Source organism: Rhinopithecus roxellana, chromosome 5 (genome assembly GCF_007565055.1).
Source record: "Rhinopithecus roxellana isolate Shanxi Qingling chromosome 5, ASM756505v1, whole genome shotgun sequence".
NCBI classification, from domain to species: Eukaryota; Metazoa; Chordata; class Mammalia; order Primates; family Cercopithecidae; genus Rhinopithecus; species Rhinopithecus roxellana.
In genome coordinates, this window is record NC_044553.1 from 123,985,523 (window position 1) to 124,009,654 (window position 24,132).

The 24,132-nt window shown below is 44.3% G+C and overlaps 1 protein-coding gene across 5 annotated transcripts in view; it reads left to right on the forward strand.

Annotated features, from left to right (window-relative positions):
- TJP1 (tight junction protein 1) overlaps positions 1-10,691 on the forward strand; it is a 131,127-nt gene extending 120,436 nt beyond the window's left edge. For 2 of the 5 annotated variants that reach the window (XM_030931096.1, XM_030931099.1), the window contains 5 exons: positions 154-323; positions 2,110-2,587; positions 4,994-5,211; positions 6,478-6,621; positions 9,139-10,691. In XM_030931096.1, coding sequence (XP_030786956.1) covers positions 154-323; positions 2,110-2,587; positions 4,994-5,211; positions 6,478-6,621; positions 9,139-9,233 — 1,105 coding nt within the window. In that variant the 3' untranslated portion in view covers positions 9,234-10,691. The remainder of the gene's footprint in view (positions 1-153; positions 324-2,109; positions 2,588-4,993; positions 5,212-6,477; positions 6,622-9,138) is intronic. The other 3 variants (XM_030931098.1, XM_030931100.1, XM_030931097.1) reach the window with 2 other exon arrangements.
- Positions 10,692-24,132: the final 13,441 nt, after the last annotated feature.

The window sequence follows — 24,132 nt, forward strand, 5'->3', positions numbered from 1 at the left end:
TTTATATTTCAGTAGAGTAGCTACCCATACTCATGAGAATAAATTGTGAAATTTCTAGTTTTTTTTAACTTAGAGATACATGGAGAAATGAGAACTTGTTTTGTAAATGTGAGTCCATTTACAGGTGTTGGCATTTTCTTCATTTGTTAACAGGGGAAAGCCTCCTGAAGCTGATGGTGTAGATAGATCTTTTGGTGAGAAACGCTATGAACCCCTCCAGGTCACTCCCCCTCCTCCTCCATTGCCCTCGCAGTACGCCCAGCCATCTCAACCTGTCACCAGCGCGTCTCTCCACGTACATGCTAAGGGAACACATGGTGAAGGTAGGAAGTACGGAAGTAGACATTATAACACAGTAATGCTTAAGAAGTAAAATTCTGGTGGTTTCTAGGCAAAATGGTTTTTACGTTAAAAAATACATGATTGAAACCTTTGGGCTGGGAACAGTAAAAACTAAGAATTTTGTTAAAAGTGTGTCTCCTGTTTTTACAAGACCATTATTTTGGACAAGCCTTTTAGCTAAACAGATTTTAATCTGTTTTGTGCTAGTCTCTGAATCTTCTGGAAGTAGTGTTTGCCAGTATATCTAAAGATGGTTTGTAAAACGTATTGTTATGTTTTATCTTCACACACCCAAATAGAAAAGCCATGATGTTTCACATAAAATGTATCCCATAGCAGCTTGACTTTCGCATTTACATACCAGGTAGATCACATACAGCTCCACCTTATTCATCTTAAGAGCTGTGTAACATTTTGCCCTCAGCATATAACACAAAGTGTTTATCTCTTCTGCCGTGAACAGGCATTTTCGTAGCACAGACTTCTCTCTTATTCCCTTAGGAGGCACCTCCCAGGACTTGTGAGTCTTCAAGCAGACGTGTTATAGTTCTGGATTGAGACTTATTAATAGATTTTGTTTCACACACAACTATGTTTACAGATGAAGACAGTTTTAATTCTTACTTTCCAGTCTTTATGCCTTTTCTTTCTTTCTTTTTTTCCTCTTTTTTGAGACACAGCCTTGCTCTCGCCCAAGCTAGAGTGCAGTGGCACAATCTCAGCTCACTGCAACCTCTGTGTCTCGGGTTCAGGTGATTCTCCTGCCTCAGCCTCCCGAGTAGCTGGGACTACAGGCGTACACCACTACGCCCAGCTAATTTTTGTATATTTTGTAGAGACAGGGTTTCATCATGTTGGCGAGGCTGTTCACAAACTCCTGACCTCAGGTGATCTGCCCACCTCGGCCTCTTAGGTGCTGGGATTACAAGCGTGAGCCAAAGCACCTAGCCTTCTTTCTTTTCTTGCTGATTGCACTGGCCAGGACCTCCAATGAACTCTGAAACATAAGTGGTGAAATTGGACCTCTTTTGCTAGTTCCTGATCTTAAGGAGGAAGGACTTCATGTTTTACCCTTAGAATGTTAGCGGTAGGATTTTTGTAGATGTCCTTTGTCATGTTTAAGATGTTCCCTATATTCAGAGTTTGCTGCAAGCAGTTGGTCAGATGTTTTTCCTGCATGTATTAAGATGACCATATGATTTTTCTTCTCATACTATGATAAATTATATTACCATGTTCATGAGGAATTTGGATTAATAATTCTCTTGTCTTGTAGTGTCTTTAATTATTTCACAGAGTTCAGTTGTACTATATTACACTGCCTCTGGCGGTGCATAAAAAATCCTGTGGTTCCACTTCTTAACCAACATTTGGCATTATCGCACTTTTCAGTTTTTCCATTCTAGTGTGTGTGAAATAGTATTTAATGCCTTTGGTTGGTTTTGTTTTACATTTTTCTAATTAACAGTGAGTATCCTTATTATATGATTATTGGACATTCCGGTTTTCACAAAGACTAGTAACAGTCTTTGGAGGCCAGGAATCTTAGCAGCTGGACCCAGGGCAGCAGGGTATACTCATGGTACCACCTGTCCGTGCTGCCCTCATCCCTCAGCATCACACCTAGCCTCCAGGGCTCAAGAGTCAGGCTCTGGCTGTGCCACCCACACTTGGGCCTCGACTCCAGCACCAGGACAAGTTAAGCTGGGAGAGGGCTGTTACACCTTTTTTCAGAAAGGTTTTTAAATGCTTATGTTTGTTTTTCAGGTAATTCAGTGTCATTGGATTTTCAGAATTCCTTAGTGTCCAAACCAGACCCACCTCCATCTCAGAATAAGCCAGCAACTTTCAGACCACCAAACCGAGAAGATACTGCTCAGCCAGCTTTCTATCCCCAGAAAAGTTTTCCAGATAAAGCCCCAGTTAATGGAACTGAACAGACTCAGAAAACGGTCACTCCAGCATACAATCGATTCACACCAAAACCATATACAAGTTCTGCCCGACCGTTTGAACGCAAGTTTGAAAGTCCGAAATTCAATCACAATCTTCTGCCAAGTGAAACTGCACATAAACCTGACTTGTCTTCAAAAACTCCCACTTCTCCAAAAACTCTTGTGAAATCGCACAGTTTGGCACAGCCTCCTGAGTTTGACAGTGGAGTTGAAACTTTCTCTATCCATGCAGAGAAGCCTAAATATCAAATAAATAATATCAGCACAGTGCCCAAAGCTATTCCTGTGAGGTAAGACTTTTGCCTTTGCTCAAAGCATTGCCCCTGTGATTTTTCTCTTGTGAGTTTGTTGTAGTTTATTTGACTTGGGACTTTGAAGTGATCTTTTTAACTCAACCTTTAAACTGAAGAGTGTTGTTGCAATGAATGCTGTTACATAGAAGGTCCTCCAGGAGTTACAAGATGTTGGTAAAATAATAAAGCTAACAGTCATGTATGGTTGGTAGGTATTGTCATCATCCCTGTTTTACTAAGAACTGAGGTTGAGTGACAGTAAGCAGATTGCCCAGGGTCACACAGCTAGAGTGAGGTGAGCCTCGATTTAGCCGCTGGTCATCCGACCTCTGAGCCCTTGCTTGCTTTTTTTTTTTTTTTTTTTTTTTTTTTTTTTTTTTTTTTTTTGGAGACAGAGTCTCCCTCTGTCGCCCAGGCTGGAGTGCAGTAGTGCGATCTTGGTTCACTGCAACCTCCACCTCCTGGGTTCAGGCGATTCTCCTGCCTCAGCCTCCTGAGTAGCTGGGACTACAGGCGTGCACCACCACGCCCAGCTAAATTTTTTGTATTTTTAGTAGAGAGAGGGTTTCACCACGTTGGTCAGGCTGGTTTTGAACTCCTGACCTCAACTGATCCACCCACCTTGTCCTCTGAAAGTGTTAGGATTACAGGTGTGAGCCACCACACCTGGCCCCCCCTCCCCTTTTTTTTTTTTCCAAGACAGAGTCTCGCTCTGTCACTCAGGCAGGAGTGGCATGGTCTCTACTCTCTACAACCTGCAACCTCCGCCTCCCAGGTTCAAGCAATTCTCGTGCCTCAGCCTTCCAAGTAGCTGGGACTACAGGTATGCACCACTATGCCCTGCTAGTTTTTGTATTTTTAGTAGAGGCAGGGTTTTGCCATGCTGCCCAGGCTGGTCTTAAACTCCCAGGCTCAAGTGAGCCTCCCAAAGTGCTGGGATTACAGGTGTGAGCCACTGCACCCAGCTGAGAACCCATACTCTTAACCAGCCATGGCCTCTTGTATTCTCCTGACCTGCTGTTAAGGGGCATGTGGAAGACATCTAAAAACGTTAAGTATCTATGTTCCTCTTTCATTATTTGTTCCACAATGATGCTAAGAAGAAAAATAGAATAACCCTGACTGTTTAAAGAGCAGCAGTTAGTAAGATGGCTGAGCAAATGAGACAAAACAAGCCCTCCTGGAGCCTCCCTGCAGCTCCTCTTTCCTGTCTTTCATTCCGTGGCGATTGACTGGATGGATTCTGGCCACACATTAGCTCATCTCACCCTCCTACAGCCAGTTCCATTTTCATGCCACCATAAAGCAGAAGCACTTATAGACAGGGAGAACCAAAGGTCAGGATGGCCACCTGAGTCTGCTTTCCAAGAGCAGGGATGGTTATGGCGGTCACTGCCTTCCTAACTCCGCACATCCACAGGTGGTCAGGGACAGACACAGCTGACCCCTGCTGTGCAGTTCAGGCCGCACTCTGCTCCCTTGATACTGTGCCGCAGGATGTCGTCCCTGGCACCCGGTCATACTGGAGTGAAGCTGCAGCTACCTTCATGTAGTTCTGTTTTGTTGGCTTTTCTGCTCACCTTTAAGCCCTGGCTCAAAACTGTACTTCAGGAAGTCGTGATAGCCTCTATTTTTGAAGCAGTCATTGGTACCACATCCCCTGTGCCTTTGGTGTTCTGTGATTACTGAGTTAATCTGCTGTCTCTCTTTTCATGGATGTTTGGGATGTGCCCATACAAGGGTCTTCAGCTCATGGAACCTTGGAAGCCTTGCCTTCTGCAGCAGGGTGGGCACTTGGTCCTCGGGGAATGCTGAGGCAGGACCATATTCATGTGCACTTAAAATCCTAGGGAGATGTTATCAAGTCTGAGATGCTGTCAGCTGTGAGATGCACCATTGTTTTGTGTCACTAAGAATGGAAGAACAGCCCGGGCACAGTGGCTCATGCCTCTAATCCCAGCACTTTGGGAGGCTGAGGCAGGTGGATCACGATGAGATTAGGAGTTTGAGACCAGCCCGGCCAATATGGTGAAACCCCGTCTCTACTAAAAATACAAAAATTAGCCAGGCATGGTGGCACACGCCTGTAGCCCCAGCCACTCGGGAGTCTGAGGCAGAAAAATCATTTGAACCCGGGAGGCAGAGGTTGCAGTGAGCCAAGATCGTGCCACTGCACTCCAGCCTGGGCAGCAGAGTGAGACTCTGTCTCAAAATAATAATAATGATAATAATACTCTCTGAGATAACCCTGTCAGTAAAATCTGTTGCCAGAAACTTACCTTGTTAAAGTAACTTCTTATGGAGAAACAAAAGTAAAATGAAAGCACGCAATACAGTAGTAGTAAAAGCAAAGCGCCTGTGTACTGTTAGGAATTCACTCACTAGCCATTTCTGAACTTTCAGTCCTTCAGCTGTGGAAGAGGATGAAGATGAAGATGGTCATACTGTGGTGGCCACAGCCCGCGGCATATTTAACAGCAATGGTGGCGTGCTGAGTTCCATAGAAACTGGCGTCAGTATAATTATCCCTCAAGGAGCCATTCCCGACGGAGTTGAGCAGGAAATCTATTTCAAGGTCTGCCGAGACAACAGCATCCTCCCACCTTTAGATAAAGAGAAAGGTAAATGTGTTTATTTTTCACCTTAGTTTTGATAACTTAAGAGTTGCCCTGTGTGCACTTCAAAGCTTATAGTGCTTGGCTAAGGGGGTAATGCAGCACCTCTCTCTACCTCCACCCTGGGCCACTAATAATAGCATGTTCCTTTCATCAGAGAGGTCCTTTCAGATGAGTGCTGTAGCGAGGGGTGCCCTGGGGATGGTGTTGCAAGCAGGCAGGAGGTGGCCTGAGGCAAGGCTGTGGTGGCCACACTGCCTGCTTTTACTTTTGGTGTGAAGTAAAACAATGATGGCATAGGACAGGCCACGGGATGTCTCTCACTTGTGCCTGCTGAGCAGCCTGGGCTGACCTGACCAAATTTGTCTTTGAGTCAGTCGGTCTTTGCGTTTCTGGAGATGGGTTAGGTAACACCCACTCAGAAAGGCTTTGCTGTGTCTTCACCTGATTGGAGAACCTAAACGTCTTGACAGGTACTGTCTTACTCATCACCCCAGAAACCTAGCACTAGTACATGCTCAGCAGAGTGCACGAAGGAGTCTCAGAGGAGATGACAGTATGTTTCTGAGCTTCTTAAGGAAACTGTTATTTTCATAATCCTCCTGGATCTATCAGGATATTTTAACGAACTGTGTCGTGATTTAGCATCTTTTAGCAGTGCTTTTACTTCCGTAAATCAGTTAACACTTTCTTACGTTTTGCCAGAATACTGATATCTGATTCTGTACTCTGATTTTGGGGACATGCTGTTTTAAAAACCAGTAGGACTGACTCTGTTGGCCCTGCATGAATCTCTTTAAGCATCTATGGAGCAAATTTTAAAAATGGAAAATATGTCACATTTGTAACAAGTACATTTGACTATGTTTTATACTATAGACCCATATGATTGAATGCAGTAGCCACTACCTGCACGTGGCTAGCTAGCACTTGAAGTGTGACAATTTTGGATTGAAAGATGCTGGAAATGTGAAATAAACACCAAGTTCCAAAGATAGGTTACATGTTGAAATAACAGTGTTTTGGTTATATTGAGTTAAAATACTATAGTATTTGTTATCACCTGTGTCTTCTTACTTTCTAACGTGGCTGCTGGGAAATTTAAAATTCCATATGTGGCTGCTGTTACATTTTTTTTGTGGTCAGTGTGATTGTAGAGAACTAACTCCATTAGGCTTTCAAGCATATAATTAGAAGCAGGGTGAGGAAAACCGGGGGTCTAGAAGAAAGACCACATCCAACCTCTCTGCCCATCCCCTTTTCCAACTCCAGGTGAAACACTGCTGAGTCCCTTGGTGATGTGTGGTCCCCATGGCCTCAAGTTCCTGAAGCCTGTGGAGCTGCGCTTACCACACTGTGCGTCCATGACTCCTGACGGTTGGTCTTTTGCTCTAAAATCATCCGACTCCTCGTCGGGTATGCTGTCTTCACTCTGTCCTTTGGGGGCTTTGGGGACTGTCGTTGATTAATACCTGGGCTGATGATGCTACCCATGCTTATGTTAGCAGATCTCTCCCTCTGTTCCTGTGGCCTTGTAGGCATCACCAGTATTTCCACATTTATTTATGGTGCATATATTGTAAATAAATATGGAAAGATAGAAGAGTTTCTTCCTTTTAAAAATTGATAATTTGGGCCAGGCGTGGTGGCTCACGCCTGTAGTCCCAGCACTTTGGGAGGCCAAGGCGGGTGGATCACCTGAGGTCAGGAGTTTGAGACCAGCCTGGCCAACATGGTGAAACCCCATCTATACTAAAAATACAAAAATTAGTCAGACGTGATGGCACACGCCTGTAGTCCCAGCTACTCGGGAGGCTGAGGCAAGAGAATTGCCTGAGCCAGGGAGGCAGAGGTTGCAGTGAGCTGAGATCATGCCACTGCACTCCAGCCTGGCCAACAGAGCGAGACTCTGTCTCAAAAAAAAAAAAAAAAAAAAAAAAAAAAAAAAAAAAAATTAATAATTTGGCCAAATAATTGAGTATTTCTTGGTATTCAAAATGATTGATTCTGTCCACTTTTTCAGGATGCAGTGGGAGAATTATTATTGTCCCGCACCAACAGGCATTTTTATCTTATTAAAATTAGTTCATTCCTTTCTATAACTATTTATATTTTGGTTACTGTTGTTTTGTTTCTTTTTTGTTTATTTTGTTTTGTTTTGTTTTGTTTTGTTTGAGACGGAGTCTTGCTCTGTCGCCCAGGCTGGAGTGCAGTGGCGCGATCTCGGCTCACTGCAAGCTCTGCCTCCTGGGTTCAAGCGATTCTCCTGCCTCAGCCTCCCGAGTAGCTGCAATTATAGGAGTGCGCCACCACGCCCGGCTAATTTTTTGTATTTTTAGTAGAGATGGGGTTTCATCATGTTGGCCAGGCTGGTTTGAAATCCTGACTTCAAGTGATCCACCCGCCTCGGCCTCCCAGCATGCTGGGATTACAGACATGAGCCCCTGCACCTGGCCTGTTTAATTTCTTAATCTACAAAGTATGTATACCAGAGAAACTTAAAAAGATCTTCCATTGTGATCATACTTGGCCATGGTTTTTCAGTGTAACACTCTAAATTGCTTCTTTTATACACTATTTGTAAATGACTTTTTGCTCCTAAGATCATAATTTCAAAGCTTCCATTGCATTTTCACATTTCTCACTTCCTTGAGTGACTTAAGTCAGTTAACAATTAGGATTTTATTTTGGGTGTAGATCACTTTAAGCGAACCTGATTTAAAGTCCTGCTTCCAAATCTTTGATAAATCAGATGAGCATTATTTAGTTTTAGTTTGGTACAGTATGAAATAAAAGTTTGTGGTATAAAGATCATAGCAAGAGCATATTTTAATGTTACCAAAGAAAAAAATTACTATTAAATACATATTTCCTCATATTTACAAGTACCGTATTTTCTGGAAAAATGAAATGCTTTTGGCTCCAGATATTGCTTAGGTAATGTCTAACATACTGTAGGCAGGGTTCTCAGCTGGCACTGTTGACATTTTGGCCAAGTGAGTATTGTAGGGGCTCTCCTGTTCATTGTGGGATATTTAGCAGCTTCCCTGGGCCTCTACCCCTAGATGCCAGTGGTAACAAGCAAAACTGTCTCCAGATGTCCCATCTGGGGCAGGGCCGTTCCTGTTTGAGAGCTATTGCTGTAAGGGAAGCAGAAATCCACAGTTGTGACTCTCAGCTTGCTTGGATACCACAGAGACATATACTTGTCCCTGCCTTCTTCACATTTAATAGAAATCACCAAGAGCTTATTAAAAACTTAAACCCTGAAATCTAACTAACACCCAGTCAATGAGTTTCTGAAGCTGCATGATTAATTTTGTTGTACAGCTGGAATCAGAGCTGAGCAGCTCTGGTGCAGTCTCGTTTCTTTGTTTTTTGTAAGGGGAAAGACAGTCTTCAAGAACTAGATTCTGCAGAACTGGGTTTCATTTGTTGGTCTATAGTTGAGTATGAGAAATGTGTCCTCATTCTCAGCTCAAATAGGTGATCATATAATTATCCTCCAGACTTTTGAAAGTGGAAAAAAAAAGTGCTACTGATAATTATGTGGGCTCGGGCAAACTGAACTGTCCCAGACATAGGATTGCCGTCACTCATTTGTATTCGTTTTTTGAAAAGTCAATGCACTTGGTAATGTAATAAAGGAGAAGTCTGAAAGTTTAAAAAAAAAAAAACAGCTGTTCTTAATGGTGTGAGTTGGAAAGAAAGTTCTAAATATTTTTTTAAATAGAAGTGTGAAACACCTTTGAAATTGTTAGGTGCCAGCAGGTGTGCATTGAAATAAAGCAGTGAGTTTTGATAACAAATACAATATGCTGAAGAAACAGAAGAAAATTATGTCTAAATATACATATTTGCCCTATAATTGCAAAGCATTGCAGATAGCAATCTACTCAACTGTAAATGACATCACCTTCTTTTCTCTCATAGGTGATCCTAAAACCTGGCAAAACAAGTGTCTTCCTGGAGATCCAAATTATCTCGTTGGAGCAAACTGTGTTTCTGTCCTTATTGACCACTTTTAACTCTTGAAATATAGGAACTTGATTAAATAATGTGAAACTGGATTAAACTTAATCTAAATGGAACCACTCTATCAAGTATTATACCTTTTTTAGAATTGATACTACAGTTTGTTGGTATGAAGCATTTGTTTGAACTGATAAAGATTAGTGAGCATGCCCCTGAACCATGGTCAGAAAACATGCTACACGCTGTGTGGTTTGTGATTGACGGGACTATTGGTATTGGCTAGAGGTTCAGAGATATTTTGCTTTGTGATTTTTGTAGTTTTTTTTTATCGTCACTGCTTAACTTCACATATTGATTTCCGTTAAAATGCCAGCCAGTAAATGGGGGTGCATTTGAGATCTGTTCTTTCCAAAGTACACTGTTTCAAACTTTACTATGGCCCTGGCCTAGCGTACATACACATTTTATTTTATTATGCATGAAGTAATATGCACACATTTTTAAAATGCACCTGGAATATATAACCAGTGTTGTGGATTTAACAGAAATGTACAGCAAGGGGATTTATAACTGGGAGAGGGTGAAGTGAAGACGATGACTTACTGTGTATGGAAACACATTTTTCATAGGGAAGGATTCAGAAGCACGTGAGACTGGTTCCATGGCCTCTTCATGAAGATCTCTAACTTCACCGTATTACCACAAACATACTAACCAGCAGGAATGCCTTACCCTCATGTTCTTAATTCTTAGCTCATTCTCGCTGTATGTTACTAAGTTTTTTATGGCTTTTGTGCATTATCGAGATACTGTATCATGACAAAGACTGAGTAAATTGTGCATTTGGTGGTTTCAGAAATGTGTTATCACCCAGGAGAAAATAGTGGTGTGATTTGGGGATTTTTTTCTTTTCTTTTTTCTTTTTCTTTTTTTTTTTTTTGGACAAGGGGCAGTGGTTGTTTTCTGTTCTTTCTGGCTATGCATTTGAAAATTTTGATGTTTTAAGGATGCTTGTATATAATGCGTGCATACCACTTTTGTTCTTGGTTTGTAAATTAACTTTTATAAACTTTACCTTTTTTATACATAAACAAAACCAAGTTTCTAAAGGCTACCTTTGTATTCTCTCCTGTACCTCTTGAGCCTTGAACTTTGACCTCTGCAGCAATAAAGCAGCGTTTCTATGACACATGCAAGGTCATTTTTTTTAAGAAAAAGAATGCACAGAGTTGTTACATTTTTAAGTGCTGCATTTAAAAGATACAGTTACTCAGAATTCTCTAGTTTGATTAAATTCTTGCAAAGTATCCCTACTGTAATTTGTGATACAATGCTGTGCCCTAAAGTGTATTTTTTTACTAATAGACAATTTATTATGGCACATCAGCACGATTTCTGTTTAGATAATACACCACTATGTTCTGTTAATCATTAGGTGTGACTGAATTTCTTTTGCCGTTATTAAAAATCTCAAATTTCTAAATCTCCAAAATAAAACTTTTTAAAATAAAGTGCTGGTTTGGTCTGTTTGCCCCCCTGTTTTCTAGTTTCCTGCAGCTTTATAATCCTGTTTTAAAATCCTGCACACACATCCTTATCACCCAGCATCACCCACCACCTCGTCGTCTGGTGTCGCATGCAGAGTCTGTCCCCTTGGCCAGCACGTACGGATGGGTGGGCCGCGCTCATCTGAAGGGCTCAGATCGAAGTGGGACAGAAGGACCTGGAGACAGAGTGGGAGAAAACAGCAGGTAGACGTCCCCCTGCAGGTAAACACCCCTGCATGGGGAAACACCCCTGTGTGGGGAAACACACGTGCGTTGCTGTGTGTGCACGCACGCGCGTGAGGAACCATTTGTGTATGGTTTTATTCCCCAGGTAAATAGCATGTCACCCACATTTGGGGGAAGAAAATGGGTTTAATGAGCATAAATATTCCATTGCGGATACCCTACTTACTTAACTGCCACCCCTGTTGACATTTAGCTTATTGCTGTAGTTTAGTAAACATCTTTGTGGATTGAATCCATCTATGTGGATTTTATTTTGTTTCATCTTTATTAAGGTATAATTTACATACAGTAAGTTATTGTTTTTAAAATGTATCGTTCAGATTTTGACAAACACATACTGTTTTTTTACCACAGTTAATACATCAAACAGTCTTTTAAATCATTTGTACCCCTTTGTATTCAACCCTCTTCCAGCCCCTGGCAGGGTGATCTCTTCTCTTTCTGTAGTTGCCTTTTGGACAGCGTCATATAAATGGAATCTACGATATGCCGCCTTTGAGTCTGGCTTATTTCACTTAGCGTGATGCATTTGAGATTCGTGGATGATGTTGCAGGTTCTTTTTTATTGCCATGTGGCATTCCATTGTGTGGCTGTACCAGAGCTTGTTTATCCATTCTCCAGTTAAGGAACTTTTGAGTTGTTGCCAGGTTTGGGAGACTATTCATAAACTGCTGTAAACATTTGCGTACAGGGTTTTGTGTAAACATTTCTTCATTTCGCTTGACTTCAGTTTGATGGATGTCTAGTTTATATCAGTTTGTTCTTTCATAGATTGTGCTTTTGTTATATTTTCACTAAGATGTTACATCTTCACTAAGAAATCTTCACTTAGCCCAAAGTGTAAAGATTTCTCAAGTTTCAGAATCGTTTGTTTTATATTTATGTCTGTGATCCACTTTGAGTTAATTTATGTGTAGTATGATGTGGGGGTTGAGTTTTTTATTGTTTTAAATGTGTCCTTATTGTAAACACAGACACATATATAAGGCCTAAATAAGACAGTTTTCATTTAAATAAATGAGGGAAACAGTGTATTGTGAAAGGGACAGAACTCAGCAAGTCTGTTTGTCCCCCGGCCTTTTAGTATGTGAGGAACATCTGGTCAGGTGTAGATACCTATCGCTGCTTCTGAAGGACATTTCTGTGCCTCACCATCTTCGCACAGCACTGAGCATGGGCAGTGAGTTCATTCAGATGGCCAAGTGTTCAAGGCAGAATTCTGCTTTTGCCCTTCCCCTATACTAACACTGTACTCGACAAAGGCTTAGTGAACATCCATTAACGCCGCATGAGTCAGTTCCTCCTCTTGACCTCTGAGCAGATACGTGATGCAGTACACAAGGCACTGTGCAGATGGAGATGACTCAGGTGAGGAGATACAGACGTTGACACTGTGTGGCTTCCGTCTAGACCGGGAGCAGTTGGCTAGGAAGGGATGTGGCAGCAGATGCAGGAAGGCCACCTAGCAGGCAGATGGGGAATAAGTTTTCGGTTTGCCTGGACTTGCAGTTTGAAAACCATTTACTGGATAGGAAGCCACGCTGTTTTCTGTGCAATTTGCAGAAAGCAAACCCAAGAGCTGTGTGCACAGATGCATCCCGGGACACGTTACCGTGGCTGCCCAGCAGCCCTACAGAGAGTGACCCGGCACTCTGTTCCCAGGCTGCTTACCTGGGTTTCCCCAGATGATGGAGTATGGGAAGTCCCATTGTGATGTGCTGGTTTTTACAGAACCACATTGTTGTCTCCTGATCAATTTGATCCCAGCAAAAACTCAGTGGCATTTTTGACTCTTACTACTCGTGTGTTTTTCTTTGGAACAACTCAACAGTGAAGGAGCTATTGCCCAAGATGCAGGAATACCATTTGGTTTGGGGTTGGGGTTTTTTGTTTGTTTTTGGCGGGGGAATTCACTAAGAAGGTATATATTAAATTTGGAAGATTTCTAGTTCAAAACTAAAATGGATAAAACTTTAATTATTTTCCATTTCTATTGTAGATAATTAGGGCTTTCTTTACCAGTGGCCATGAAGGTGCCCCCTAGCGCTTGTTTCTCCCAGCTGATGGGTGTTCACTCAGGTTAGCCAGAAGTTGACACAAACGAGGTGCTCAGAAGAGAGATCTGTAACCAACTGCGACAAGCCTTCCACATTCTGACACTCCCTTCCTTCCCTTTGTAGCATAGGCCATTCTGAGGGAATTGTGCCCACAGTTGTCTAGGAAATCACATGCCAATAAAGACTAAAAACTGAGTTTTGTGGCACCAAGTTTTCTGCCTACTGGCACAGTGGCAGGCAGGGAAGCTGTGTAGGGCTTTCACCTGGTGCATGAGAGCAGTGGGCCTTGTGAGACGCAGCAGAGCCCCCATGTGGACTGCCCTACTCTAGCACTCGCCCACGGAAAAAGAGGAAGAGGTGAGTGCACGGGTGGTGATTTTAGCGTGTTTGTACCTTGGCTTGATTGTCACCGTAAAGTTTTGAGGTAATTTGATGTATTTGTCCACATATCACCTCCTGGTCTTAAGTGGATTTGAAAATATGCAGGTACTAAGTCATTTTATACCCCCTGAAAAACAGAGAAGGAAGGAAAATGTGGAAACTGACATGTGGCTGTTGAGTGTTGAGGGGCCTGCCAAGTATTCACCCTAGCAGCTCTTCAGTTCTTGTCAAAGGGGGTGTGGCAGAAACCGGCTGGAATGACGGCAGTGGGGTTCCTAGAGAGGACCTTGAGGACAAGGGGTTTCCCAGAGTACTTCTGAGAATGAGCATCTTCCATGTTGGATAAGGACAGCTTGAGGATGAGTGGGAACCAAGTGGAAAGGACGAAGGTTGAGATCCAGGGAGCAGCCCCAGTCTTGAAATACCTACCAAGCGGCGGTTGCAGTTGTAGTGGGAAGCTCAGGGCTTTCAGAAGCATTTGAAACCAAGTGCTTTAAAGCAAAATTCAGTTTCTTTGCAGCCTGCTCTTTAGTAGAGGACACATACCAAAGAGTCCCAGGGCTTGTTTGTTTTGTTCCCTGGAGACGGAGTCTCGCTCTGTCACCCAGGCTGGAGGGCAGTGGGGCAATCTCAGCTTACTGCGCCGCCATGCCCGGCTAATTTTTGTATTTTTAGTAGAGACAGGGTTTCACCATGTTGGCCAGGCTGGTCTCTAAACTCCCGGCCTCAAGTGATCCGCCCACCGTGGCCTCCCAAAGTGCTCGGATTAATTACAAGCATGAGCCACTGCGCCCTGCCCATTGGTTTCTTGATAGGCCCAGGGAGGAGGGTGGAAGTTTGGTCAGTAGGATCCAGTGCTGCTGCCCCTGGGGAACAGGATTTGGTTCTTATGTTTTTGAATATTTAAACTCAGTTGAAGTGCTCCCACCAAGCCTTGAGGAGTTGCTCCCCAGTTTTAGCAACCATTAATGTGCCACATTCATGACAGCACAAACTGCAAATTTTCCAAGAAAGCATCTTGGACTTGAGTCCTCTTGAAACACTTTTGTGGTCTTTCCAAGGAGGACCACAGGAAACACAGGGCAGGCACCAGGAAGAAGCAGAAAGTGGATCTGCATCCACCGTCTTGATGACTTTGTGGGATAGAGGCAAAGAACCCTGTGCAGGGAGGACGGGACTAAACCGAAGGCCCTCACCTCAGTCAGGGAACCAGGAGAGCATTGACTTCGGCCCATCACAGCCCAGCAACTTTAGTGTCCACCACCCAGGCAGGAGAAGGGTTAGTTTTTATTTTTTTAGCGTGTTTTCACACTTAGTTGCAATAACACAGCGTTTGCGAGAATAATACAGAGAACTTCCTTCTGCTCTTGACCTAGACTCCCTGAGTGTTGCCAATTTTCCACCTGTGCAGTGCACTCTAGGTAGGTAGGTAGGTGGGTAGTCAGCTTGGGCTCTCGTAACCAAATACCATGGACCGAGTGGCTTAAATCAGGTCCAAGATGCTTCCTTGGAAGATTTGCAGTTTGTGCTGTCATTTATTTTCTCATTGTTGCGGAGGCTAGAAGGTGCCAGCATGGTCAGTTTCTGTTAAGGGTTCTCTTCCTGACTTGTAAACAGCAATCATCTCTGTGTCCTCAGTGGCCTGTCCTTGATACATGCACATGGAGAGAGCAGACACGCCCTCTGGTGCCTCATGGGGATCCTAATCCTATCAGCTCAGTGCCCACCCTTAGGACCTCATTCAACCTCAGTTGCTTCCTTAGAGACCCCATGTCCAAATGCACCCACAGTGGGGGTTAGGAATTTTAGGGGACATAAACATTTCTGCCCCTAACAGTATTCTTCTGAATCATCCGAGCATAAGGTTGAAGACATGATGCATATTACCTAAGAACCAGGGTATTCTCTTATATAACTACAGTACACTTAACCTCAGAAAGGTTTACAAGAATTGATTTTGTCTTCATCTATTTTCTTCTGTTGACTCTGTTTTTCATTGCGTGGAGTTTGCGCTAGTCTTTATTATTTCCTTCTTGCTTTGGGTTCAGTTTGTTCTTTTTCTAATTTTTGAAGGAGGAAGTTTGGTTTAGTGATTTCAGATATTTTTAAAATAGGCATTTAAAAGCTATAAATTCCCTCCAGACACTGTGTAGCTGTATTTCATAAATGTTGATATTTTTACATTTTCATTTAGTTCAAAATATTTTCTGTTTTCCTTGTGATTTAACCCCTGAGTTATTTAGAAGTAATTTTTTAATTTTTCAAATATTTGGGGCTTTCCCAAATATCTTTCCATTGTTTTTAATTAATTTTATTTTGATGTGAAAACATACTTTGTGTTATTTGAATCCTCTTCATTGAGGCCTTTTTTGTGGTCGAGTACAAGGTCTGTCTGGAGAATGCTGCATGTGCTCTTGCAGAGAATGTGTATTCTGTTGTTGGGTGGGGTGTTCTATAGATAGAGGAAAAGTCAAGTTGGTTGCTGCTGTTCTTTGGGTCTTCTATATCCTTGCTTGTTTTCTGGCTAGTTCTCTCAGTTACTGAGAGTGGAGTATTGAAGTCTCCAACTATTATTGAATTGCCTTTTTCTCCTTTCAGTTCTGTCAGTTGCGTTTTACATATTTTGGAGCACTGTTGTTAAGAACATGTATGTTTCTACTTACTATATCTTCCTTATGACCATTATGAAATATCCGTCTTTGTTTCTAGCAATATTTTCTGTCTTAAAGTCTATTTTAACTGATATTAGAATAGCCATTACAATTTTCTTATGGTCTCTGTTTGTATGGTATATATTTTTTCATTCTTACTTAGTTTTAAGGTATTTGTGTCTTTTAATATAAACGGTGTCTCTTTATACAAAGCATATAGTTGGATCTTGTTTTATTACTACCAGTTTCCGCCTTTTGATTGGAGTGTTTAATCCATTTACATTTAATCTAACTATTCATATGGTTTAATTTCTTCCTGCCACTTCTCTATTTAATGATTATATAACTCAGGCTTTTTTGTTCTTCTTTCTCCTTTATTGCTCTTTTTATTCCTAGAGCAACCAATTACAACAAAAAAGTAAGAATGAAGCAATAAAAAATAAAGGAATTAAAAGCATACTAGAAAATATCTGTATAGAGCATATAAGAAATATAGATATTTTCTAGTATGCTTGGGTTATATGCAGGTTATCTTCTGATGTCATTTCTTTTCAGCCTAAGGACTTCCTTTAGTATGTTTTATAAGACAGATTTGCTTGCATTGAATTTCCTCAATTTTTGTTTATCTTTATTTTGTCTTCACTTTTGAAGGATAGTTTTGCTAGCTAAAGAATTCTTAGTTAATAAATATTTTTCCTACAGCACTTTGAATATGTCATTTTAATGTCTTCTTCACTTGAGACAGCTGTTAAACATATTTCTTCCCTTGTATGTGATAAGGTTATGGGTTTTTTTTTTTCTTTGCTGTTTTGAAATTTTATCTTTGTCCTTCAACTCCGTATGCATCTAGCTATAGATCTCTTTCTGTTAATCCCATTTGAAGTTTGTCGTGCTTCACTGGTGTATTTTTCATCAAATTTGGGACTTTCTTGCTATTATTTGTTCAAATATTTCTTCCCTTCTCTCTCCTCTCCTTCTGGGAGAGAACATGTGTTTGGTATGCGTGATGAGTCCCAAATTTAGGTCTGTTTTTCAGTTATTTGTATTCATTTTCTTTCTATTCTTCAATTGGGATGGGTTTTATTAATCCCCTTTCAAGTTCACTGATTCTTTCTCCTGCCAAAATGAAATCTGCTGTTAAACCCCTCTAGTAAATATTTCAGTTATTGTGCTTTTCAACTCCAGAATTTCCATTTGATTTTTTTTTTTTACAATACCTTTTTATTGATAGTCTGTATTGATGAGTCATTGCTCTCATACTTTGTTTCTTAAAAACGGACTGGGCACAGCGGCTCACGCCTGTAATCCCAGCACTTTGGGAGGCTGAGGCAGGCGGATCATCTCTCAGTTGTTCGAGACCAGCCTGGCCAACATGGTGAAACCTCGTATCTACTAAAAATACAAAAAAATAGCCTGATGTGGTGGCAGGTGCCTGTCATCCCAGCTACTCAGGAGGCTGAGGCACGAGAATCGCTTGAACCCAGGAGGCAGAGGTTGCAGTGAGCCGAGATCGTGCCACTGCACTCTAGCCTGGGTGACAGTGTGAGACTGTGTCACTCCAAAAAAAAAAAAGTCAAATCAAATTTTAAAAAAAGAAACGGTTTCCTTTAGGTCTTTAAACATTTTATCATAGCTGCTTTGAAATCTTTGTCTACTGAATTCAAATATCTGGGCCCCATCAGGCAGTGTCTGCTGATAGCTTCCTCCCCACTTACTACCCAAATAGGGATCACACTTACTTGTTTCTTTGCATGTCTCGTAATTTTTTAAACTGGACACTTTAGTTAACATTGTAGCACCTCTGGATTCTGCTCCTTCCCCTTACCCCCTATTTTTGTTTTAGTGACTTCACTGAACAAATCCTATAGAATCAGTCTCAACCTCAGTGTGCAGCCACTGATGTTTCTGTTCAGTTTGGGATTTTTTATTGTTGTTTTTATTTTCAAGTCTAGCTTCCTAGTGGTTGCCTGTGGGTTAGCATATGTGGTCAGCCAATGATGGGTCAAATGTACTTAAACACCTTTAACCACTAAGGCCTCCACGCTTTGCCAGTGGATCTGTGTGTGGTTTGGGGAATGCATTTGGAGTTCAGGCAGTGTACAAATGTGCCCCAGCAAATTGTTTCAGGTTTCACGTCTCCTCTGCACATGCACAAGGCCTCATGTGTAGCCAGAGATATGTATAATCAACCCCTGGTACTGACAGGGGATTTGTTACAGGACCCAAAATTTGATTCCACAGATATTAAAACTCACAGATGCTCAATTTCCTTACATAAAATAGAAGAGTATTTGTATATAACTTGTGCAGTCCTCTGACAGACTTTAAATCATCACTGTGTTACTTATACCTAATACAATGTAAATGCTGTATAAATAGTTGTTACACTGTAGTTTGTATTTGTATTTTTATGTTTAAGGGTACGTAGGTGTATATATTTATGGAGTACATGAGATATTTTGATACAGGCATGCAATCGGTACTAATCACATCAGGATAAATGGGATATCCATCACCTCAAGCATTCATTGTTTCTTCAGGTTGTAAACATTCCAATTATGCTCCCTCAGTTATTCTAAAATGTACAACTAGTTATTGCTGGCTATAGTCACCCTGTTGTGCTATCAAATGCTAGATCTTATTCATTGTATCTAACTATATTTTTGTACCCATTAACCTTTCCCATTTTCCATGCTCCCCCACCACCCCATGTATTATTATTTTTCATTGATTTTTGGGGCAATCTCACTCCATCACCCAGGCTGGAGTGCAGTGGCACCATCTCAGCTCACTGCAACCTCCCCATCCCAGGCTCAAGCGATTCTCCTGCCTCAGCCTCCCGAGTAGCTGGAACTACAGGTGCGTGCCACCATCACGCCCAGCTAATTTTTATATTTTATGTAGAGACAGGGTTTTACCATGTTGGCCAGCCTGGTTTCGAACTCCTGAGCTCAAGTAATCGGCTCACCTTGACCTCCCAAAGTGCTGAGACTACAGATGTGAGCCACCTCCCTGGCCATTTTTTAATATTTTCAAGCCGTGGTTGGTTGAATCTGCAGATACAAGGCGGACTCTATGGATAGCTGGGACTCTGCAGTCTCTCCTGGGTGTTGTGCACAGCCCTGCACACGCACCTGGCCTTCCAGACTGCTGTGGACATGTGAGCACTTACCAAAGCCCACTCTGCTTCTCATTCTCCCAATCTCGCAAATTTCTGGCTGGTCTGCTGGTCTGATGTTTGTTAACTCAGATTACCACATCAGGCTAGCCACCTTGGCCTTTCCCAAGATTGCTGCTATTCCTGCTTCAAATCCAGCCAGTCCCACGGGGCAGTAAAGCAGCTGGCTCCACAGCATGCCCTGCCTAGCAGATCTACAGAACTGGGGTCGGAAGTGGGGCTAGGCGAAGCCCAGGCAAAAATGCCATTTCTCATGGAGGGTTTTTTTTCTCAAGTAAACATGTCTCAACATGCTGTCTGCTTTTGGCTGTTTTCCACAGTCCTGGAATGATGGTTTTGACCATTTTATCCAGTTTTGCTGTTACCTTTTAGGGAAGGATTTGCTAAACTCCTTACTCTGCCGTCCTAACTCCAGCCTTAGGAGATGTAACATGCATGTATGCATCTGGTCTACCTATATTCCAGTTAGTCATCTGAGCCACTGAAGCCCTGGGGAGCACGTCCCCTCAGTGAGACCCAGCGCAGGGCCCATGTTGCCTGCACGTGCCACGTGTCTTCAGTCTCCTTCATCTGAGCCAATTCCTCAGGCCAGGCGGAGTTTCAACAGTGGTGGTTTCCATTACTCTAGGAGCAATAGGTTATTAAACTTCGTCTGGTGTACATTTTGCATGTGGTCCAATTCAGAAACACTTTGGGAGCACCTGCTGTCCTCCAGACAATGTGGTGACAGGACCCTGACCTACCCAGGGAAGGACAGGTTCCAACAGTCTGCAGAGTCAGCACACAGTACGGCCCTCAGCAGGGAATGTGGGCTCTCTCCAGGCTGTGGGAGCCCGGGGCTGCAAACCACAGGAAGAGGCGAGGCCAAGTGCCCTGGGGAAGCACCTTCCTCTAACTTCCTTCAGAAAGGCAGGTTCTGGCCAGGCACGATGGCTCACGCCTGTAATCCCAGCACTTTGGGAGGCCGAGGCAGGCGGATCATGAGGTCAGGAGATCGAGACCATCCTGGCTAACATGGTGAAACCCCATCTCTACTAAAAATACAAAAAGTTAGCCAGCCATGGTGGCGGCCCCTGTAGTCCCAGCTACTCGGGAGGCTGAGGCAGGAGAATGGCGTGAACCCAAGAGGCGGAGCTTGCAGTGAGCCGAGATGGCGCCACTGCACTCCAGTCTGGGCGACAGAGCGAGACTCTGTCTCAAAAAAAAAAAAAAAGAAAAAGAAGAAAAAAGGCAGCTTCCTACGGGGTTCAGTTCATGGGATGCCAGCTTGAGATCCCAATCCAGTGTCAGGGTCCATTTAGAGATGAGAAACTTTGGGGAGGCCAAGGCAGGAGGATTGCTCGAGCCCAGGGATTCAAAACCAGCCTTCACAACATGGAGAGACCCTGTCTCTAAAAAAAGAAAAAAAAAACTTTTTTGAGATGAAATTTCGATCTTGCTGCCCAGGCTGAAGTGCAATGGCATCATCTCGCTTCACTGCAGCCTCTGCCTCCAAGGTGCAAGCGGTTCTCCTGCCTCAGCCTCCCGAGTAGCTGGGATTACAGGCATCTACCACCACGCCAGGCTAATTTTTAAAATATTTTTAGTAGAGGCAGGGTTTCACCATGTTGGCCAGGCTGGTTTCGAACTCCTGACCTCAAGTGATCCAACTACCTCGGCCTCCCAAAGTGCTAGGATTACAGGTGTGAGCCACCACGCCCGGCTCCCCATGGCAAAACTTTTTAGTCAGTCAGGTGTGGTGGCACATGCCTGCAGTCCCAGCTATTCAGGAGGCTGAGACAGGATCATTGATTGAGCCCAGCAGGTCAAGGCTGCAGTGAGCTGTGATCATGCCACTGCACTCAAGCCTGGGCAACAGAGTGAGACCCTGTCTCAAAAAATAAATGAGAAACTGAGGCACAGACTGTCCCATTGGCTGACACACACACACACACAGGTGGGCAGAGCCAGGACAGGCACCAGGATCCCCTGACTGCCAGTGCTCTTCTCAAGATGGCTCAGGGCAACAGCTCCAGAAGCACAAAAGGCACCACACGTGTGCTTCATGTCATAACCAGGCAGGATTCCTTAGGGAACACTGAGGCAGGGCAGGACTCAAAACACAACTCCCCAGTCCCAGGGCAGGCCCCAGGTGGAGCTGGCAGGGGGACGCAGTGGGAGCAGGACCCATCAGTGTCCACCCAAGTGAAAAGTCTCTGTCTCTGTGGCCATGGGCTGGGGCCATGAGCCCTGAAGGGCCTGGTCTTCCCCTGGTCATGTACCCCTCTGGCCCTTGCTGTGGGTGATGGGTTCTACAGCCTTACCAGCCTCAGTTTCCCCAAGCACACACTTGGAGGCCATGAAGAAAAAATGGGTGGAAATACTCCAAGGCCTGGTCACTTGAGTCCCCCCGTGGATGCAAGGACAGATCACCATGAGGGTGGCAGGGAGCCAAGGGACGTGGAGCCCATGAGCCCATGAGTGCCCTAAGCTCCTCCCTCCCTACTCCAGGGTGCACTTGAGGAGGGAACTCTGCAGCTGGGCGGGCAGCCTATGCCTGCACTCCCATATTCTAGAAAGACAGGCCCCTGGCGGCACAGGACTGGGCTGGCATGGTGGATCCATTCCCTGACTCCTTACGGAGGGCCAGGCTCTCTCAGGAGCAGGAGGTATCCACACACCACCTCTCACAGGACAGGGCTGTGACCATCCCAGAGAAGGAGGGCTCCAGCCCGTGCAGACCCAAGCCTTGGAGGAAAGTGGAGCGGGGCAATATGGTGCTAGACCACCAGGCTCACGCCCTCCCTTTCCCCGCCCATCCACGCATGCTCCAGCACAGCCACTCCTCTCTCCCCAGTGTCCCCATCATAGAACTGCAGAGACCATGATGATAGCATCTACTTCACCGAGCAGCCGCGTGGCATGGATGCACTGTCACAGGTCAAGTGTTCAGAACAGGCCTCTCGGGAGGTGCTGTTAACCATCTGTCATCCCTGTGTCCGTGGCTTTGTTATCTCAGGAACCAGTTACTAGCAGAGTCACTAAAAATGTCATCTGCAGAATCAGGGTCATGCCAGCCTGGCATGTCCCCGAGCCAGTGCTTGGGCCTGGTGTGAGTGAGGCCCTTCAGAGTCACATGGCATTGGTGAAGCAGAGCAAACCCAAGCCAGTGGCCCAGCCCCGAGAAACAGGCAGCTGGGCCTGGAGAGTATCTGTGGCTGCATCTTGGAAGAAGTGAGGCCAAAAGCTTCAGCGATTTTCTTCAAAAGGAAGTTTGAGGACACAACCTGCAGAGGTCAGGAGCTGAGAGCAGCAAAGCCAGGCACATGTCAATGATCAAAGCCAGGAACGTGGCACGCAGGTTGATGCAGCGAAGTGGCCATTGCTTTGAAAACGTAGACCAAGCTACCTCCTCTGAAGGAGAAGCCCCCACATGGCTTCAGCTCCTCTTTTCCACATGTGTGCCTGCTTCAGGCCAACTTCTCAGTCGTCTTGGTTGAAATGTGGAGGAGTAATACAACTCCATGTAGTGTGAGGCCAGGAGAGGTCAGTGGGGTCCCAGGGCCAGGCTCAGCCTCACCAAAGGCACGTGATTGCTGTGGCAGGGTGGGGGTCTTTCACTTGCTTCAATAAATTCCCCAACAGTTGCCAGCCAGTAGCGACACCGTGTGGCAGGGTGTGCCTTCCTCCCAGGCCACACCTGCCTGCCAGGCTGCCAGGGGACAGGACTCACCCACAGGTGCAGGGTGGCTCCCTCCCAACAGGGAAGCCCCAGCCCATGCTCGCAGATACCCAAGGGCCTGGGGCGCTCGTGTGCACAGGCCACTAAACTTACACAACACCAGGTAGCCTTGGTGAAAATGACCATGTGCTCAACCGAGATACTGGGTCCATGACCCCAGGGGGAACTCATTCTGGTTGCTGTGGGCACAGAGGCTCTGGGCCACCCTGCCACCTAAAGGGATGATAGCCTCATTTCCCACACTCTGAGAAAAGACCTGCACGTGGCCCTCTCGCTGCCTTCTCCAGCCTTTGCACAAAGAATGTACAACCCACGGCTTACAGGAGCTTCGAGGCAAAATTTGTGTTTGGAGCAATTGTCAGACTGCACCTTGCCAACACACTTTCTATGTGCCTTTGCTATTATTTGAACAACTGCTATCAGCTGGAACAGTTATTCCCTCCTGCCACCAGGGCATTCGTTTCCCTGGATCTGGAACTAGATTGACCAGATGTGTCTGGAATTGGTTCCGGCGAGTGGGTTCACAGTCTTTCTAACTTCAAGAATGAAGCCGTGGACTGTCGCAGTGAGTGTTACATATCTTTTTTTTTTTTTTTTTTTTTTGAGATGGAGTCTTGCTCTGTCGCCCAGGCTGGAGTGCAGTGACACGATCTCGGCTCACTGCAGGCTCCGCCTCCCGGGTTCACACCATTCTCCTGCCTCAGCCTCCCCAGTAGCTGGGACCACAGGCACCCACTACCGCGCCCAGCTAATTTTTTTTGTTTTCAGTAGAGACGGGGTTTCACTGTGTTTGCCAAGATGGTCTCAATCTCCCGACCTCATGATCTGCCAGCCTCAGCCTCCCAAAGTGCTGGGATTACAGGCGTGAGCCACCACACCGGCTGAGTGTTACATATCTTAAAGGTGGCATGGACCCAAAGAGTTAGCAGCAGAAAGATTTATTGCGAAGAGCAAAAAAATAAGCTTCCACAGTGCGGAAAGGAACCCAGCTACTGGCTAGAGGGGTGGTGAGGTGGGGGCCAGTTTTTATTCCCTTATTTGTCCCCACCCATGTTCTGATTTTGTCCTATCAGAGTGCCCTTTTTTCCATCCTCCCTGCAACTGGCTACTTTTAGGATCCTGCTGATTGGTGCATTTTACAGAACGCTGATTGGTGCATTTTACAGAGTG